The sequence below is a fragment of the Apus apus genome, chromosome 4 (genome assembly GCF_020740795.1).
Source record: "Apus apus isolate bApuApu2 chromosome 4, bApuApu2.pri.cur, whole genome shotgun sequence".
NCBI lineage: Eukaryota > Metazoa > Chordata > Aves > Apodiformes > Apodidae > Apus > Apus apus.
Window position 1 is genome coordinate 71,998,900 of NC_067285.1, and position 22,102 is coordinate 72,021,001.

General features: G+C 38.7%; 1 protein-coding gene across 1 annotated transcript in view; it reads right to left on the reverse strand.

The window, feature by feature from the left end:
• Nucleotides 1-5,953: 5,953 nt before the first annotated feature.
• Nucleotides 5,954-22,102, reverse strand: part of PDGFC (platelet derived growth factor C) — a 131,705-nt gene continuing 115,556 nt past the window's right edge. Inside the window, exons 4-6 of the mRNA XM_051617809.1 lie at nt 13,171-13,378; nt 7,259-7,476; nt 5,954-6,586 (exon numbers count right to left, since the gene is read on the reverse strand). Of these exons, the coding sequence (XP_051473769.1) occupies nt 6,470-6,586; nt 7,259-7,476; nt 13,171-13,378 (543 nt within the window). The 3' untranslated portion in view covers nt 5,954-6,469. The remainder of the gene's footprint in view (nt 6,587-7,258; nt 7,477-13,170; nt 13,379-22,102) is intronic.

The following is a 22,102-nucleotide window of genomic DNA, read 5'->3' on the forward strand; positions in this document are numbered from 1 at the left end:
TGTAAAGAGAACTATTATAGTTGGGCGTAGAGAGAGACCGACGCCTTTCCCGTATAGGGTCGACGGCGTGCGTGTGTCTGTGGCCGGTTACTTTTACCCCGGGACGTAGGAAAATAAAGGTTTCTTGGTTAGTCTTAGAGTTCTCAGCTCAGAAACACTGGCAGGAGTAACAGCGACGGCTGCCCCGGGGGCGCGGCCGCAGCTGCTGGGGCTCTGGGGTTGCTGAGGCGGCTGGAGCCGAGGGGATGGCAGGGACACGGCTGGAGCTGTGGCTGGAGCTCGGGAGCGCGGCTGCCAGGGCTGCTTTAGGCGCTCGTGGTGATGGAAGGCTCTGCGGAGCGAGCAGCGATCCCAGCCTTTTTAGATCCAGCTCCCTTCTTCCGTTTCTTCGGCTCCGGTTGTTTAGCTCCTCGGCGAGCAGGCTCCACGAGGAAAAGCAGGAATAGGCTCCTTTTCCCAGCCACAGAAGGCTTGCTTTTATCTGGCCTCCTGTTCCTCTTTCTTCTGTCTTCTTTTACTTCTCACTCCTTTGTTCCAGCAGCAGCGGACAAGAGGCGGCAACGACCCATCATGGCCCTTAACGACCGGTCTTTTTGTCTGCTCAGCTCCCAGCCCCAAGGTGGATTCCTGCAAGGGCTGGGTCCTGGCTGCAAACACAGCAAGGTGGGCTGGCTGTCCCTGTCCTTCATTGTGTGAGGCCCAGCCCGCAGCCCCTTCCCGGAGTGTTTCTTTTAGTCTGTTCAAGTCTCTATCGAAGTCGGTTTGGTTGAGAGACACACCTTTTTTGGAGGCCGATTCTCCACAGGCCGAAAATCAACTCCCCTCCTGAAATTGTGGAAAAACTTGAAAAGTATGAAATCAAAGCTTAAAACACTTATTTTCTTCTCATCAGTCTCTAAATGAAGCCTTTTAAACAAAGTGGTGCAGTTAGTTTTACTATCTTTTGATCACAAAGTTGCTAATTGTACTGATTAGTGTGTGATGTTGTTCTTCAAAAAAGAACCCTGATCATCATGGTCTTCACTGGCCTTCTCTCTTAAATGAGGGTCATGTAGGTACTGTACAAGATCCCAAGGCACACCCCACAGATATGACTGAAATAGGACCAAGTGAGACAGGTAAGTTTTCTTGCCAACCTTGTTAACTTATTCGGATGCTGCACAGTGAATGAAACCAAGTTTACTGTGAGAGATGTGGTGTGTCACTCAGTCTGAACAGGAGAGACACCAGAACCAAGCTGCCTTTACATCTGTCTTCAGTGCTGCAGAATCTGAAGAAGGCAGCATGGGTTTGAGCTGAACTGGCACTTCTGTCTTTCCTTCATTAGGGGCAAAATATATGCTTACCCCATTGGCTATATGGAGATCATTTCAGGTTGATGAGCTTCTTGAGAATCTTCTTTGAGAAAGAGATTATTTGTTCAGAAAACAGGCCTGTAATTGGGGTATTCCCATTGATTAACCTCATGCATCTAACAGCTGCCTCAACCAAGAGGGTGAATCTCTATGCTTGATGAAGATAGATGAGCTCAATGAAGACTGACACAAAGCATGATTCAGAACAGGAGCCTAATTTACATTATCTCAATCACACTTCAAAAAAGCTATCATCTTTTTCTCTCCCATCACTGGGCTATATTTTTTTTCAACAATTTAGGAGAGTTCTAGTGAACAACAGGCAAACTGCCTTATCTAAAAAGCTTTGTCCAATTTATGATGAAAAAAGCAATTTTTAACTCTTGTTATTTTGGTAGACAAACAAAACCACTGTCCCTGGGTTTAAAAGGTACATGAAAAGACTTTAAAAGGCAGTCTGTCTGATGAAGCCTCCCTTGCAAAATGAAGAAATTACTCAGACTAACTGAAATATATTGTCACAAACTGCATCAGAAAACTAAGTTGGTCTACTTAGCTTTTGAGCTTGGTTTGAATGAGATGATCTGCACTCATGTTTCTTCCAGCATTTCTGCGTGAGCTACTGCAGTGGTTCTGTGTGTCTTCTCCCTCCACACACACAGTTGTATGACCTACAAATTCATTTATTTTTTTCCCTCTTCTGTTGAAAAGGAGCTGTGATTCCGTGCAACCAGGCAGACAAAGAGCAAGGAAACTAAAAAGAGTTTAAGAGTCAACAGATCTGAAGTCAACGCCCTTGGTGACTAAAGTTTTGGTGCTGCTCCACATCACTCCCATGTTGGCCATGGCTGACAGGAGTGTTCGAGGAATGTGAGTATCTACAGAATACATAAAAACAAGGCTCACCATCAGTCAGCACCTCCCCACCTATCCCTCTGGGGGAAATAATTACTTTTAGCTGAAGCCATTTATCAGAAATAAAATGAAACCTGCAAAAACCAGCCTATGCTATTTGGATTTTCTCTGTTTACAAGAACTATTTTATTCCACTCAGCTGTTTGCACTGCTTAGGCCCATTAGAAACAGTCATTTCCCTCTTTATTCCCAAAAACTGATATACTTACATTAATGCAGTTCAGCAACTCATGGCTTAAAATAGACAGCAACAATTTTAAAAAATCTCCACAAATACGTAAGATTAAAGCTTGCAACATCTATTCCACATTGAAAATCATGGGCTTTCTACCTACTTTTGTCAATCTTTTTCTACACATATGACAACATCCTTAGTATTCAGCTGCAATGACCTGTAACTGTGAAAGGCCCTGTTGTTTCCTTGTTAGTAACCTGGGATTAATACCTTCAGTTAAGTTTTTGCCACACTTTTTTCTTAGAAACAACAAAATATGAATAACAATAATAATAATTATAATAGTGATGATGATGATGATAATAATAATAATAAGAATAATAATGAATTAAACAAAACCCTCAGAGAACCGTTTCCTGAATGCTGAGTACAACAAGGCTCAGAGCCCCCTGAGGCCACAAGAAGTTAGTGCTTCTCAGAAACACCTGACTGAAAAATTTCATCTCTGGGTAAGAAAAGCTTCAGAGGGAGAATTAAAAATCTCCCAGCGGGGAACTTTTAAGCAAATTAGGAGTCAGGCAATTGATTCTATGTGTATTATGAGACATAATCCCTTTATGCTAAAATTGTACCGTGATTAGTACATTTGCAATTCTGAAGCTTCATGTAAAATATATTTTTCAGAGTTTAAGACCAAATACTGGCAGTGTTCAAGGCATCCCAATTAAACCCAGTGTCCCTGTTTCATGCCTTCTACCGGCTGCACCATCCCACACTGCCTGCCTGGAACCGGGGCTGACAACACCTCCAGCCAGGGAGCTACAGGCCTCACCGCAGGGGAGCTGTCAACAAATTAGGGATTGTCAGAAAATGAGGGGCTATCAGCAAATTAGGAGACCGAAGTCACCAGCAGCATTTCTCTCCTGGCCTTCTCTGCTGTATTTCATCCCCAGCAGCTTTGGCCTGGCCCACTCACATGCCTTCACCTCTTCTTTGCCTCCTCCCCCATTATTTTACCTCACTGCACCGTTTCCCACCAAGGGAAGTTACCAACGGGATGTGTTGCTGTGACAGCAGCTCTCTTGCGCAGTCAGAAGGACATCTTCAACATATTTTAAGGCTCATCTGGATGCAAAGACCACGGCAAACTGGGCAGGAGCCCTAGAGCAAGCCTACTGCACCCAGGCAGGACGCAGCAGGGGTGCGCTCAGACACACCACCAGCAGAAGTTACTGCTGTGGCAGCTGCTCTACACAGCAGGACAGAGGATGAAGCGTAAAGCAGGAAAACTGCACCCTTTGTTGCTTCACTTGGTTGGTATCTTTCTCAAATCCCATCCTTTAAAACAACGGCTCCTGTTCATGCTCCTTATGCTAGGGAAGAGGTGCGGTGCTAAATCCTCTCAACATCTGAGGAGAGGCGGAAAAACACAGTCCAGGCAGTGATAGTGAGAAGACACAGCTTCAGCATGGAGCCAAGGAAGAGGGAAGAGCCTGACAAAACGCAGCAAGAGGATGGCAAACAGGAGGGATGCTGGTTTTGGATCAGATGGCAAGGGGGATGTAAAGAGAAAAGGGATAAGGAGTTCAGATGCAGGTTTATAGCAAGCAGTCGGAAAGCAAACTGGTGCAAGAAACCGTCAAGGTAGAAAGTGAGCCAATGCCAGAGGGGGACAATAGAAGAAATACTTGTGACTTTTGGAAAGCATTAACCTCCATACCCTGTATGGTTCTAGAAACTCCCCCATTCCTCTGCTGCCACCAAATACCTACCCCAAAATGCATGTCTTGCCTTCTTTGACTAGGAAGTCTATGGATAAAGTGAGACCTCCTGAATTTGATACAGCAGAAGTTTCTGTAACACAATTATATTCTTAAATTATTCTCCTGAATTATGATGTCAGTGGCCATGATTTCTGCTTATATCTCAGCTTGCTTTTCAAAATCTCTTAAAACACACAAAAAATGTACAATATTAATGCAAAAAATCCCTAACATGCCTGGAAAACACACTTTATTCTAGTCAAAGACTCAGCATTCAAGTAGAACATGTTTCTTATGTGACCATAATTCTGCATTCTGATACATAGTTAATGTTCAGACTGGATAATTATATGCCACAATTACACCCGTTATTTTTCTTATTCAGTAGGAGGCTGAAGGCAGGGCAAAACAGACCAGCTAAGACAGAATTAGAGGCCACCTGAAAATTTTCCAGAACTGGTATCAAAAACTTGTACCAACTGGAAAAAATCTAGACATCTTCATCAGAACTCAATTTTCACTATGGAAACAATAACATAAATGTTATTTCAATTTGACGGCTTCACATCAAGACAGTTTTGAACATTGTGAATGCTTATACAAATGGCATCACATTCCTCTTCTCCTTTTTCCCTTGCAGATTTACAGTAAAGCAGAATCATAAAGCAAAAACAGCAAGTAGAAAAATCATCCTGTAACTTTTTCTGTTATTGTATATTGAACAGATACAAATATGCAACCACACAGAAACATTTATTCTCCCAAAATTAGCATTCTTACTTTATTTGGTGATTCATTACAATCTGCAAATCCAATAGTCAAAAAAATAAACTAGGCATAATGTTAAAGCATTTTACAAGCAAAATACTTTACTGTTTCCTTTTCAATTTGCATAGGGTGGGATAAGTGTATTGGTTAAAGAATATGATGTACACAAGAACAAAGCCATAGTTCATCAAACTGTACAAACTGTGTTACTATCCTGTGAGAGAACTGTATGTGAACAGCTATAATCGTCTATGGAAAACCATACACTTCAACAAGGCTGCCTTCCCATGACCATGATGCATCATGAAGGCTGCAAGCCACTGGGCTTATTTTCTTATGTTGTAGATCAACCTAATTCAAAGAAATTAAAGAATCAAACAAGCCAGAATGCATCTATCTATGCTGATTTATCTTCTACCAGAACAAAGGCCAGAATGGAGAGAGGGAATTTTTAAAGTCAGCTTTTGAAACCACTTACAGTAATGTCTGTCTCTCGTATTTTCAGTGTCTTACGGCTAGCAAGTTTAGAGCTTCATCCACATATCTCTGTTTATTATTCCTGTGCATCCAGGTAAAAAACTATGTTTTCACTGTGTAGTAACAAACTCAGAGAGATCATGCTCCTTTCCTATTGTAACTACGCCTGTTCCTCCAACCATATAAATCTGGCTTTAAAGTCTCAAGAGAACTAAAACATAGTTGATCTAGGTTGTAATAAAAAAAGAATATTAAATACCTTTGGTAAAAATAGATATATTTAACAAGTTTAGAAAAGCAAATAGTTATATTGTCAAAAGAAGAGTATAAAAATGTACACGATAAAAAATAAACAAACAAAAAATTGTCAGCCATAGTAGTAAGAATAAAGGCACTGTTCTTTTCATGTTTGCTTCCTTAGTTCATGTTATTGTCCAGTTGTCTTTCTAAAAGGCAGGAACTTTACTACAGCATATGGAAAAATCCAGTCTTTCCTACCATTAGACAAATTAAGTTTAATTCGGCACAAGACAGTCTGCTTTAACCCAAGTCTATACAACAGAGAATGCCTCGATTTAGAGTACATAGGAGTAGTTCAACAAAGAAAGATAGATTTCAGGTGTTTTCAACCAGAGGCCAGATGTACTGGAGCTGTAGAAATGAGACAACCAGCAGGATCAAGTCTCCGTGATGTGAGCCTTCTAACTTTAATTTTACTCCTAAATTATAAATCCATGTATTGTCAAGAAAATTGTGGGGGATAAAAACAATATATTTTAAATCCCTCATTGATGCCTTTCTCCCATCCTTTCACTTGGCCTCCAAACAGAGCTGTCACACAACATACAATCCCAGTTTGGCTTCTCCTCTTTCTAGAGCTCACTGTAAAGCTTGAAGACGGAAGATCCCCAAAGCAAACAACTGAGATTAGAGAAGGAGATAATGCACAAGCCCCATAATAGAATCAGCCATTGATTGAATGTGCTTTGAAAGAAAACAGCACGATTAAATCATGTTTATCCTTCAGTATTCCCTTTGCACACACAGTCACACTCCTCATGGTGTTCCAAGGGTACATCTGTCAATGATTTATGCAATCCCCGGACGCCAATCCTTGGTTTCAGCTGAAGAACCTGAAGGAGGAGAAGCCAAGCATCAAGAAAACAACAAGTGCTTCATCACACACCTAGACTAAGAGTTAGATTGCATCAGAAATTCACCAGCCTGACAGGCAGCCTACTAAAAGAACTAGGCTTCCTCAGTTGAACTTCTTCATTTTTCCACTCTCAAATTATTATTTTTGCTTTTACCTCAAGCCCTTTACAAAATTGATAAAAACATGTTGAACAGACACTTGCTTTTCTGAAAGAGAGTCTTGCAGTTTCATATTTCTACTGAATTTTATTTAAGGGCTACTAGTATAGTTAACCCAATAGAATTATTAGATAATTTGATAATAAGTCTCTTTAGCTCTAGATAAATATACAGTGGAATTATAACAATGGAAATGGACAGATATGTCCTTCATAAAGTTCATGTCTACCACTAGAAAAAGCTGAACAAGGAGGTGTGGTTTTGCTGCGTCTGAACTGCACTAGTAAGCAAATAACTCAGGAAATGACCTAATAGTTACACAGAAAAATATTTTAACAAGGAAGATACTACTTTTAAATACAACACCTCATTAAAATGGTAAAAAAAAATATACTAGAAGTGCAATACATAACATTATTATTATAGTAAAAATAAATTCCTTAATTGGCTTTCAGGATTTCCAGATGTGCAAATGTAAAAGAAGTCCATACCTCATGGTATTTTTTGGTGACTTTTGTTGGTACACATTGGCACTCACTGCAACTCTGATGACAACAGGCACAGTTTCCACCACACCGTTTAACCAGAAGACACAATGGCCAGAAGATGGTATCAGTTCGCTTCAGCTCCTCCCTCAGTAACACTGAGAAGTTGCGAGGAGTACAACTATACAGCCGCACCTCCTCCTTTAGGAGGTTCAGATCCACCACTGCAAAAAAGACAAACAAAATGGTGCTTTTCTGACCCATAATCCAACTTCATTGGTGGTAAACAAACTTCAGCAGTGCTGAACTCTTGAGGAAAGTTCATTTTTGTTCAGGTGGTACAAGATCAGCACACAGGTGTAATACTGCAGCTATATGATTACCATGAAACTTAAATGGAATGATTGTTGTACAGGAGTATTCACCAGTTATTTTATGGCTCTGGCAGACTTGGTTTAAATTAAACAAAGCAATCCTTAGGTACTATAATCCAATAAATAATTTATCAAATGAACTCTACCGGAATTCCCTTTATTTATGCTCTAATGTTGCTATTCTATATTAAGTTTGGATTGTAGAAACAACCACAGCAATTAAGAATCCTGCAAATCTCCAAACACATTTTTAATTCATTTGCATATAGCATTCTAACATCCTTGATATGATTATTGCTCCTTTGCAAGGATGATGCAAGTCTATGAACGAATCAAACCATTTATATCTATGAGGAACTACTGTGGAATAAGAGCTTCAAGAAGTTATGTCATCATTAGTGAATACTGCACAGACAACAAATATATGCATAATTATGTGTATATGTATAACTATTAGTAGACTCCATTTGTCCTCTTCTCATTCATGACAGCGTATTTATGAATATCTATTGCTTCTCTAGGTTTCATTTTTCACTTGATGTGTCTTAAATAAAATACAGTTCCTCCTTGTAAGCACCCAACTTGAATTGCAAGTTAAAAATAGCAATATCTGGCACATTTCCCTATAAAACAGTTCCAGTGGATCACAACAAAGTTTCATTAAAGCTAAAATATGTTCCTGATCTGAATCAGCCTGCATAGAAATGACTTCTTTCCCCCTTTACTGACTATGTAAAGAGCCTCTAGAGGTCACCAAGGAGAACTTCAGCCTATCAAAGCAAAATAATACCTCTCAATTCTATTTAAACATGTAAGAAATAAAGAGAATTTAGAAGCTGCATTTCTCTAGTAGAAATGCTCACTACTCTGTCCCAGGAGCAGATCATTGGACAGCAATTCTATTCAATGTTTCTTCAAACATTTCTTTTGCAGACCATATTCTTATACTGGCATCCACAAGCTAGGGGTTTTTGTTGTGAAAGGTCATTTAAACACACTGAAGCCTTTTCTCTGCTTGCATTTACAGTGAATGCAAAGCTGGGACACTTCATTCCATCACTATCAGGTATCCTAAATAAACAATCTGATTTTTAAAAGCAAGGAGTGTGTAATAACTCCAATAAAGTTACTGATAGGAGACCAGCCTGCCTCCCACATTGTAAGAACATTCCTTGGAAAAAGCTGAGAAGGCAGTAGAGGAAAAAACAGACAAAACTTCTGGAGGAGAGATTCACTGAGAGAAATTACAAATTAATTAAGCTCTTTTGATCAGCTAATAGCTCTAGGCTTAGTAATTTAGAGCATGGATATATTTACCTCCATTAGTCTTGGGCTGTGGATAGGAATGGAGTACTTATTTCTCCTGTTACATTTTCAAACATATAATAAGTTAATTGTCTGAATGAGGATAAAATGCCTATAACACAATGAGAGCCATGCTTGTTCTCCTAATACTTTCTGCAGGCAGATTTCTACAGAGACTGACATGCTTGGTACAGTGCATTTCAAGACCTGGCTTGAGCCAGGACGAAACTGATTTTCTTTTTACTGATTTTTTTTCTATACTGAACTCTCTTCTAAGCAGCACACTTGCTGAAAGCAGCACAGCAAGTTTTCCAGCTAGTGGACTGATAACGTGTGAATGTTTATAAATACTGCTGAGGGACCAAGGACACTTTGCTCTACTTGTTGGACTTGCTACTTCAGACTTTAAAGGAGCAGATCAGTCTTAAGCACAACCCTCCCACAGGGAGGAGCGGACGAGACAGATAGCAAAACTGGCCAACCGAAGTATTCTATCCCAAATATAAATCAGGGATCGCAGAAGTCAAGCCCTTCTTCTCTTCCATCCATGGCCAGCGTCCACAGGGGACTCCATCTATCCATCTCCTTTGATCCCTAGGCCAATGCGTTCCTGACCCTCACAACTCTCCCCTCAGCTCCTGTCTGCTCTGTTGCTCTCTCCAGCAGACATTTTGGACTGCTCACAGCTAAGGAGAGTGCCCTGGGAGTTGCTCGGGGTGGGGGATGCAATAGGGTTTTGCACATTCCTGCACACATTCGTATATAATTGTACATATTTTCTTTCATCACTACTATTTCATTAAAGCTGTCTGGCTTAGTTTTCAATCCGGAAGCCTCTCTCCTTTCTCTTCTTTCTCTCCTTTCTTTCTCCTTTCCCTACCTGGGTGGGATGTTACAGAGGGCATTATTGTCACTGGTTTAATCGATGGTCCTGAGTTAAACCGTGACAGAGTCCTAACACAATTGCTGCTCAGCCCTTCACCATCAGAAATTGAACATGGAAGTTGGAAACTGATGCCTCTTTCAACAAGCCCAGCAACCAGTGGGACAGAGGTGACTGTATGATGGTGCGCTTCTCCATTACCTCCTGCATCCATTTCCTGATACTAGGTGTAGTTATAACAGCAAGGAAAGGGCAATGCACTAAAATGCATCGAGCAGCAAGTGTATTACACATTTTGTCACAAAATTGGAATTAACTTGAACTGAACCCCTCAGACATGCAGACCCAAATTTTAAAAAGGTATTGTGGAAGAACATGCAATCAGCTCTTTGCAGATAGATTTTAGTGTGCCTAGCTGTTACAACAGGCTTCAGGAGAGATGAAAAATGTCATGTTTGGTTTCCATGCTTTACAATGTACTGAGGTATGTTGCTATTGTACCTCACAATGAACCCTTGCCCTACCTTATGTAATTCAATTTCATTAAAAGGTCTGTGGCAAATTTATCTAGTGCTTATATAATCACTTCTTTGAAGTGTGTGAATGAAGCTGTTATTTTTTCAAAGAGTATCTGTCTGTCCAAAATTTATTTTAACACAGTGTGGGTATGAAGCTAGATGAGAGAATGTATATATTCCCTTAAAAGTGTTTACTTAACCACAATAAAAGGTTATGTGGATTTCCCAAGTGCACTGAGTTACAGTACCTGTTATAATGTGAACATTTAAACACTCCTTCAACTTGGCTTCCACTCATGTATCATGTTTGACACAACAGCCAAAGTTCTTTTGTCTAGCACTAGCTCAGGAGGAATGGAAGGTTCTGCAGTAGCACATGAATGCAAAACACTAAAATAAAAATAAGGGGAGAAGGAAAACAAAGGGAGAAAAAAATGTAGATGCAGGTAGGTTTATGGTAAAGTATTTCAAAAGTGTGCCTTCACTGGCACACACGACTGAAGAAATCCACATTCACACCAGCCTGAAATTAACTGTTCTGCAACTGGCAACCCAACTGCCTGTCATCTTCTGGGACATGTACTGAGTACCACAGGGAACCCACTTTCCCAAAACATTATTCCAGCTGGATGCTGCTCTCAAAGTCAACAAAACTAAATTCTCGTTGAGGTACTTCAGTGTGGGCACAGAATACAGCAGGGTAATTTTAATTCCTAAGCACCTTGGAGATCTTCCTAGGAGTATAAGTTTCGTAGTGGCTATTACAATAGGAAAGGGCTGTTGCAAAACTCCAAATGAGGAGAAGGGAAAAAAAGAAGTCACATAATCATACAAGAAAAGTTATCTACTATGTACTATAGTTGGACTGTGACTCTTTTCTTCTTCTTAAGTAGACTTCAGAATATGGTCTAATGATTATGCAGAGACTTCTGTGGGAAGTGATGGAATAATATTTTTGCACAGCAAAATATGTTTTATTTTTAAGTATGTTTAATATTATAAAAGAATTTAGGATTATATTTAGACATCAGAGCCTCTGAACTTGGTAATTCTTCTTTCCTGGCTAGAAGTTTTTGGAAGCATTTTATCCAGGAAAAACATCAGACGCAGAAGTTCTGTGGAATTTAGTTTGTCTAAATATAGTGTTTTTCATATTAATTATTAAGTAGGAGTAGAGGACAATACTCTTCTCTACATGAAGTAACATACACTTTTAATTACATTTTCATTTAATCTAGATGTAAACTGATGTTTGCCTATGAAAGCAGGACAGTAATCTAGCTTTTACGCTGAAATATTGCAAAAATAAAACTAATCTAATTATAGGATCAAAGAGTCTGAAAAAGCCCAAACATTTTAGGGCATGCACTTCTCTGAAACATTTCTTAAAAAGGATTTTAGATGTAGCAAACATTCTTCTAGAACGAATAACATGGAAAAAAAGAAAAAAAAGAAAAAAAAGGAAAAAGTTTGCTTTCCCTATATATTGAATAGACTTAACAGTTGTTGTCTGAACTGGATGTATTTTCTGCTTCAGTCTATTACATTACACACTCAGTAATTTATCTAAGGGTGGTCTCTTAAAGATAAATAAGGCAATACCATGATATGTTTCTTTACTGGGAAAAATCTATTTCAGCATCTAATTAGAAGTCTTTAAAAGTTAATTTAGACTGACAGTTTCTTTCTAGGATATGTCTTGCGAGGAGGTTTTTTTTTGTCTAAGCAGATGTACCCAACACCTGCATTTTAGTTTCTGTAAGGTTTCACAAACTACATTTTGTTTTTTTCCCCACTTACTGTATACTTAAGGCATACATATGGAAAATACTGAATCTAATTTGGAAAGTGTTAAATGACTATCTGAAAGGCATGGACCATTGCTAAAAGCTTTTAAAGAGATTACCTCCTCTTTGACTCTCAGTTTAGCGGCTGTGTGCATAGCTGTAGCAATATAGGTAGGGTAGAATGGTTGATTTTTAGGCTCTGACCTAAGAATCACCTGTCAAAAACTTAAATTTAAGTTACATAAGGTTTTACTTCCTTCCTTCTTTTGTTGATCAGTTGATAATCTAGTTTACATTTGTCAACAGAAAAGTGTATTCAGTTATGCTCATATGTTTTCATTGTCATGCTGTATGGTGGGCAAGGAAGGAGATATTGCCTGCATGCTGTCCATCCACCTGGAATCCGTAAACATGACACAGTGGGCAGCATCTGGGTTATACATGGAATGTCAAACGTACAGGGAAGAAATAGCTCCACAAGTTTTGAAATACATAATCTACATCTGGTTAAGCTGACTACTGCATGATCAAACTGGACACAGATATTTAACCAGGTATAACGGAAAAGAAACATTTAGCTAATCGCTCGTAATTCATATAGTGTAGAGACTGGAACAATTCTAAGGAAATAAACCAGTGGCTTACATGATACTGTAAGCGTATGAAATTATCTACCCCAAACAAAAAAGAAAGGTTTGTCCTCTATAAAAAAAGAAAGCCACAAAGGTTATGTCAGCCAGCCAAGGTGCCCTGCTATTTTGTGGAAATAAAGATCTCCCAGGGTCCCTACAAAAACTGCCCTGTGCACTTCCATTTTATTTCCCCTTTGTTACTTCATCCTGGTAAACTATTTTAAGTTTTGAGTTCAGTTATTGTCCTTTTTCAGATAATATAATTATGAGAATAGCTAAAAACAATGATCTCTGCTGTATTTCCAACATACTCCCTTCATGGAACCAAAATGTAGGGTGAAGAATGCTCTTAATTATTGTTACTGAATTAAGAAAACATACCAAAGAAAGCTGCAAGGCAAGACAGAAGAGCAATTTACCTCTTGATTTCCTCCCATGAATGTATGCCTTTCCAAGAAGTTGCCACGTTGGCCTGTACAAATCTTCCAAATCCAGTTGCCACCGATCTGGTTCAAGGTACCGAATAAGTTCTTCCACAGTACTAAATCCAGCCACAGCATTGTTTAATACATCTAATGGTAAAGCTGATGGGGGTAGCAATGATGGGCTAGGTGCTTCTGTGTGGTGCTGCAATCAAAGCCAAGAGAAAGTACCAGTCAGAGGGTTAATGGATCTGCTTTGATTAAGTGATGTACTTTATGAAGTTACATAGCTGGGAAAGTTTATAAGTGGCTAGCTTGTTTCCAATGTGCAGTTTACCTAATAAGACAAATGACAAAAGTCAAAAAGTACCTAATTACTCTTCAGTGATAAGTGTAAACAAACTTCCACTAGACAGTTTTCCCACTTCTCACATTTTTTAGCCTTGAAGATAGCTTGCCACTATACCTGTTCTTTGAAGAAGTTCACTGAATGACAAAAAATATTTTAGAAAAAGAACAAAGAGTCATTTGAAAAATAGCCCCATTACAGGCAATTACTATAACCCTCTAGAAATCTGAGGAAACACACATTTCACATGCTGTCTTTCTTATGAAACTTAGCCACAATCTTTGCCTTCTTGTCTTTCAATGTAAAATACGAATATACACTAGTACAAAGATAGCAAACATCCCCACTCTCATCTATAGATGAAAAAAAGCAGTAGGTGTGTTTCATGCAGTATGAAGAATTACATTTCTGGTTAAGCAATAATCATCAGAGTAATAATTTCTGCCTTTACTATAATTATTTCTCCCTTAAGAAGACAAAAGAATGTTCCCAAGGATATCAAAATTACTTAAATACTGAAATTGAGTAGTGAAAAAGTCTATGTACTTTCTCACAGCACAAGTCTCTCTGACGAACTCCCTGGGTCAGGGGTGCTCATTGACAGGCAAGTCAAGCAAAGTGAGACTTCTGGTTTTGCTTACTCTACAGTCTGTTTACAAATTCTGAATCGATTTGTATTTTCAAAAGAATAAAAAAAGGTGGGAAGGGAAACCTATGCACAAAGTTGCCGCTGCACCACCATTAAGTTTCTTTAGGCTTTTGTACAGGCAGACATCACTACAGACATTATATCCATGGCAATTTATCTGGACCATGTAAGAAGGATGAAGAAAAATTTGAACATACTGCTGATTCATTGGATGCGAAGGACAGGAAATCCCAAACTTAAATGCACAATGCTACATGCATTACTGCTCTCAGATGTGGTCCATACAAGATTTAGGGAAAATTTATTCACTGTAAGTACAGTCAGGTTTTGGAAAATGTTGCCCAGAGAGGCTGTACAGTATCCATCATTGGAGGCTTTTAATATTTGACTGGATAAAGCCCTGAGGAATGGTCTGACCTCAGAACTGGCCCTACACTGAGCAGAAGGTTAAGCTAGGGACCTCCTGACTTCCCTGAGTGAATTTTCCTAAAACAACCCCACAAAGTAATATTAAGAATGATGGACTGAATGTTCCTCCAGTAAGTAAAATAACATGCTTCTTGTTCCTCCCATGTACAGTGCCTGTTAGTACTGCACAACATTTACATATATATATTTATATATGTATTTATGTGTATGAATACGAATTTATATTTTAAAATCCTCATACCACTTGGTGTCAAAATGGCACTCTCAATACTCTAATGAGAAGCGTATAAATACTTAATTTTTTCCATCGATAATGTAAGATACATTGTATTAATTTACCTTTTCAAAATGTTATTTATGAGAAATATAACAGTTATGCAGAAAAAAAAAATCATGACATAATTTGTGCAATAATGCATACTAAACAGCAATTTTCTAAAATATATATGCCTGCGATAGCTGTATTTCATACCAATAATTATATCTTCCTTTCTGTGATCTCAATTCTATTAAATATGCATTTTTGGTTTCAGCCAAATGTGTGGTTGAAAGGGCAGCAAATGGAAGTAATTACCATGTCCTTCCTATTTTTTGCTTCAAGGGTTTTCTCTCTCTGTCTTCAAGAAATTCAGTCACTAGAATTATTTGTGCTGCTTTTTAGTTAAGCATCTTGCAAAGATAGTACAAAACATAGATCTAGAGTACTGCTAGTATCAACTTTATCATATTTTCATATTGCTAATCTAGCAGCATTTCCAGTAGAGTGGAATAGTTTCTTCCCATGAATGTGGATTTCAAAACTGAAAATATTTCTTTTCCTCTTCTGTCCACTGGCCACAACAAAATAATAACATGCTGATACATCTATTAGGTTATGATAATAAAGCAACATATTCCAGTCTATAATTTAAATATTTGCTTTTTGCAAAACATACTACTCAGTAATTTTCAAAATAGTGCTGTGACTCTATAATTCAAAGAGTAAAAAAAATAAATATTCCATTTTTTTTTCCTGTTTTTCTCCACAATGATGTATTTGTAACAGTCACATCTTCTGGTTTGAAAGTGTAAGGTTTTGCTAAGGTGAAAAACAAAATAAGGATCAAATGGTAGAAACAGTACTTGAAGCAAAAAAATTTAAAAAACCCTTTATTTTGCTTCCAGCTGAAGAATTTACTTCAGTGTCCCACTTCTACTGGGATTTTTTATTGCAAATGAAATAAGATGGATTCCAGATGGAAATCCATTGGTCTAGAATCTATTTCCACATTTACAACTTAGAACATGCACACTTAGCAATACACATATAGGAAATAACCCATCGATTTGTGGTTACTCTGGATTCAGCAGGCATTTGCCTGAGTTAAAATATTATGAGGAAATGGTGAATCATTGCACTTAATGGTAACACAATTAAAGTTGTCATCACTTTCTAATCATTCTTACAGCAAACCAAAACATAAAGAAAAAATAATTGAAACAGTAAAATTGCACAACTTCGAACATGAACATTTTAGAATAAAGTAGAACAATCTCAAGATACAGAATGTTTTTCCCAATAAGCTCTTAATTTACTAAATTTAAATTACAGTTAAAATGTACCAAAGATTAAAGAGAATTGATATAATAAAGCTATAATTTATAACATAATAACATTTATGAAATCTCAACTCAATAAATTGTTCAATATAAATGGTAATTCAAATTATCCTCCACATTGCTTTTACTTGCTAATAGGTGCTACTTATTTTAGAATATAAACCTTTTGGACAGAAATTCCAGGGCAGCATAAATGGTACTCCTTCCTTTGGCTAAAATTATATCTTGGAATTTTATACAATTTATCATTTATCTTGGTTTTCTCAAAGTTGGGGGTTTTTTGTGTGTTCTAGAGGCAATGTTTATACCTGCAGTAAGGTTTTACACTCGGAGAATATAAAAGAAGAAATTACTTAATGTAAGAAGTTAAAACTCAACTTCCTTGATGGGACATACCTTTTAGAACCAGAAAATACAAAACTTCAGCATAACTCTGAAATGTAGCATCATAGTTGCAACTTCAAAATGCTGACATACTCCTTAATTGGAGCTTTGCCTCACTTTATAGCAAGGCTATCACTTTTATTATAATTCCTTCCAATTAAATAATCCTAGATAAAAAACCATGTGCCTAGAGTTTAATCTACATCTCTCCTGACATTCCTACTCCAACCTTTTCTTCTCCCTGCATGCCTGACACAAACTGATGTCAAGCCACTGCCTGCACAGTGCTGCCAACAGCAGCACTCTGTAGGTCTCAGAGATGCAATATCTCTTCACAACAGTAATGTGAAAGCCTCACAGGAGGACCACCAATAAGCTCGAGCTGTTTTGCTGTACAATGTTAGTGGAGACAATGAATATGATCTTAGAATGAAATAGCCATTTTTCAACTGTACATCTATTCTATAGCTGGCATCACCTAACCTATTCCACAGAACTATATAATGTCTTCCCTAAAAAATCAGGTAGCACATAATTGACTTTAGATATAACAGACATCTCATTATCTGACAGAGGAGACATAATCCAAGACAGCAGACACTTGCTCAGGTACAGCAGCTATCTAAAATAGCTTTCCTGATGGAGATCACTTACAGGGAACAGATGTTCTCCAAGCTTTTCTACAATAAATACTAACCAACAGTAAACACTTTTCTTCTGCCATACAGCACATCCTCAATTAGTGTTTTAGTCTCGACACCACCTTTCTTATTATTTTTTTTTCTTAAGCATAAACACAAGTTTTGTATTTTAATGTGATGACTCCAGTAAACAAAATACTCCATAGTTTTTGTTGTTTTGGGTTTTTTTTGCCCAGGAAACAATATTTCTTTTTTAATAAGAATATTCTTTCATAAGAATAAATATGCTTAAAAACAAGACAGAGCCAAACAGTTGCATCTTTACTGTTAGTTAAAATTATGCAGGATGAAAACCAGATCAGAAAACATAGGGCTTCTGCCATTCTGTAGAACTGCCAAGAATGACAATTAGTGTTGGATCAAACACAATTTTCATTAGGTCTGTTTATATTGTATTTCTGCATGTGTACTTCATTCTATCAAAACAAATACCTTACAGAAATCCCCTAAGATATTTACAAGTCTAAAAGACAGGCAAATAGACCAAACTCAGGTAACAGTTGAAGATATGGGCTTGGAAAAAAGGAAGGATATAATATAAAGACTGACTTGACAAAACTATCTAGCCCTTAAGATTACATAAAACAACAGTACCCCAGAAGAAACTTAGGGAGTAAAATGCATCTTAGGGTGCACATATTGTTAGTTGTGCCCTATTCAAGTAATCACATCTACTCCATCTAGCCTCTTTCTCAAAGGGAAAGGGCAGGACATTCTAATATGTAGATTAAGAAGACGACCATCAGTGGAACAGTAAATCTGAACAAAAAATTAAACAATTGAACTTGAAATTATCTAGTTGAAGCTCAAACCTAGAGGATTATTTACTATGCAGCCTAACTTGAAGACTTGTGATTAATTTCTTGTTCTGACAAATATTTTCTCTATGATCCTAAGCATAGTATTTAGACCACAGTTTCATGGTATAAAGTACCTGGCAGTAGCAGTTCCTTGCTATGCTACCATGACCGTGTATGTGGCTGCACCATAAACAAGAAGTAACCTTTCTGAAACAGAGTATTTCTGACATTTCCTTTTTCTTTAACCCTTTTCCCCTTTTTCTTTAACCATAATCTTATTCACAGCGCAGACCTCCAACAGCTAAGCCATCACAACCAAAAGCACAGTGGCCGCTAACAAGCATTTTTAGATTCACTCCAGCACTTGGAATTTCATAGTGTGGAGGTTTGTAACACAACCTTGTCAAATCTGTAAAATGAGCATAAAGGCAATTCCTTGATCTCACAAGTTCTGTGAGAGAATGAATACAATGAACATTTATTACATGTTCATTATTGGTTTATCTGAAGAATCCAGAAGTATTTTAGATAGATGAAGGTTAAAAGGGTGGATATGAGGCTGCATATTACAACCTTTCCTGTTCTGCCACCACCTGTTTTGCCCTTGCACTGAATCTGCTCCAAGGATAAATAGTTCAGAACAAAACAGGACTCACCTACAATCTATACAAGATAAGCTCTTGAGAACTGTCACGATCTAAGCAAAGCCTTCCCTTTGCTCCTGTGTCATAGGATAGGACTGTCAAGGTACTGACACTACCCTCTTCCAGTTAAAGGAGGGTAAGTAATTTTGTTAGTTTGCTGCAGCCAAGAATGAGGAATTTAAAGTTTAACAATGCAATTACTGAGTTAAGACTGCAACAAGAAAAATATGAGTCAAATACTTGGCATGACAGGACACTTACAAGTAGTGAATGTGTAAAAGAATTCTCTCAACACAAAAGAAATCCCTGCTTTTTTCATTTCTTGTCTTGAAGAAAACATTGTAAAGCAGATTCTGCATGAAAACCCATTCATTAGCTGGCACAGTTTGGAAATCAGACTAGAAGGGACTCTATAACAAAGAAACCCTCAGAGGAAGCTACCCTTCTCTGAAAACCAACTAGGATCAATACTTGGACAGAAATAACATATTTCTTCTAATGAAATAGCCTGTGATTATTTTTAATTATACAGGAACACTACAAGTTGTGTGACTTGGACTTAGAGATAGGCCCTTGAAACTTGAAAGTACATGCACATTACATGATTCTTGTAACATAGTAAAGAAGGACTGTTTTTTTACTTTATAATCACAGGTAGCCCTCCTATTAGCACCATGAGAAGCAAGGATGGAGAGGAGATATCCAAATCTTTCTGAGTTTGCTCCGAGGACATAGAAGCTTCTTGGCATAACAAGAGCTCTTTTATCCAATGAGTACATGCAGTAGTAAGCATGAAAAGCCACTAGGAATCCTGACCTACCTGAAAAAGCACAAACTTTTAACTTGCTCTCATGTATGCAGCACAAAAAACCTAATCCATTTGTGAAAGTCTGTCATTTGTAGAGGCATCTTCTCTGTGCAACATTCATGTGCACCACTGCTGTCCAATATGTTAGTCCTGTTCAAGTAGAAATGTTAAAGAAAGCGGAGATGATCTGTAGCTGGGCCTGCACACAACCCCTTACACAGAGAAATCAAGTTCCAGAATCCTTCTCCTGTGCCTCCAGCAAAGGAATGAAAAAAAGGAGAAAAGGCAGACAATCAATTTAGACGGCCAAAGCTGGGGAAAAAGGCAAGGATGTTTACTTGCATGTGACAGAGATGAAAGCCAGGAAGGCCAGCGCAGCTCCCATCCATTGCAGCGCTTCATACTTCTTGAGCTGAAGGTACCGCCGGCTGAAGCAAGGATGGTTGCATGAAAGACACAGCAGCTCCAGGGCTGCAAAGTAGATAGTCTGGTAAATTAAGCTCCAGTGGCACTGAAATAAACATACATCTCATTCAGCTCACCTCACTTCAGTGATGGAACTTCCGCCAGTCAAATGCCATACAGTTAGGGTTACTAACCCTCTTCAATTTCATCAGCTGCTGCACATGAGATCCAGAATGCAGGATAACTGCCGCTTCTTTCCCTCATGGGCTTCCAGCTTTCTGCCTTTCACAGGCTCTCCACATTTTCTGTTTTATATTGTGCTACAACTGCTTATCCAAAGCTTGTCCAGCCTCTCTTCATATAAATACAGGGCTTTCTTTTTATCTCACCAATAACCTTACCTGCTGAGTCTCCATGAGCTTGCCATCAATTCACATCTTAAAGCCAGATGGTAAAAGTACTGTTGGGAGCAGCCTAATATTTCCTCAGGTTAAAGTTTTGAGATTTAAAAAATATTTTTTTAAAGTTTTAAATATTCCCCCAAACAGAGTTCCTGTGCAAGTTCACAGAGAAGGCCTGGAATCCTAATTGTGCTTGAAACATAAGGAGATGCTTTCAAGAAATTAGCAGCATGAAAATAGTGCAGGATGTCACTAATCATCAGCTTTCTTCTGGCCAATTGCAGCTTTTTGCCTGAAGCCTGTGTGCCCTGACATCCTTTGAAATACATCTCATCGGTGTGAGAGGCATTCTTATGAAGACAAAGATGCCACATATCTAGAATACATAAACTCTCAGAGCATGGAAGTAACCTCTGAAAGTAATTTAAGAAAAAAACAACTCACCACTTTAGTGATTTTGTTAATTACATCAATAAATTAGTGATCTATAATCACATGTGTACACATACGATAGAATCACAGAATCACTTAGATTGGAAAAGACCTTCAAGATCATCGAGTCCAACCATTAACCCTACTCTGCCAAGCCCAGGACTAAACCATATTGCCAAGCACTACATCTAGATGACTTTTAAACACATCCAGGGATGGTGACTCAACTGCCTCCCTGGACAACATGTTCCAATGTCTGACAACCCTCTCCTTGAAGAAGCTCTTCCTAACGTCTAGTCCAAACCTCCCCTGGTGCATCTTGAAGCCATTTCCTCTTGTTCTATCACCAGTTACTTGTGAGAAGAGACCAGCACCTAACTCTTTACAATATCCTTTCAGGTAGTTGTAGAGGGCAATGAGGTCTCCCCTCAGCCTCCTTTTCTCCAGACTAAATAGCCCCAGTTCCCTCAGCCCCTCCTCATAAGACTTGTTCTCAAGGCCCTTCACCAGCTTTGTTGCCCTTCTTTGGGCACACTCCAGCACCTCGATGTCCTTCTTGTATTGAGGTACCCAAAACTGCACACAATATTCGAGGTATGACCTCACCAATGTCGAGTAGAGAGATGATCACCTTCCTGGTCCTACCTGCCACACTGTTTCTAATATAAGCCAGGATGCCATTAGCCTCCTTGGCCACCTGGGCACACTGCTGGCTCATATTCAGCTGCCTATCAATCAGAACCCCCAGATCCCTTTCTGCCAGACAGCTTTCCAGCCACTCTTCCCCAAGCCTGTAACATTGCATAGGATTGTTGTGGCCCAAGTGCAGGACCCTGCACTTGGCCTTGTTGAACTTCATACAATTGACCTCAGCCCATTGATTTAGTCTGTCTCTCTGTAGAGCCTCCCTACCGTCAGGCTGATCAACACTCCCTCCCAACTTGGTGTCATCTGCAAACCTACTGAGGGTGCATTCTATCTCGTCATCAAGATCATTGATAAAGGCCTTAAAAAGAAGTGGTCCCAACACTGAGCCCCGAGGAACAACACTTGTGACCCATCACCAGCTGGATTTAACTCCATTCACCACCACACTCTGGGCAAGGCCGTATAGCCTGCGTTTAACCCAGCAGAGCAAAGCCCGTCCAAGCCATGAGCAGCCAGTTTTTTCATCAGAATGCTGTAGGAAACAGTGTCAAAGGCTTTACAGAAGTCCAGGCAGACAACATCCACAGCCTCTCCCTCACAGACCAAGCACATCATCTTGTCATAGAAAGAGATCAGGTTCATCATGTATGTATATATACATGTGAGAATACATTTTGCTT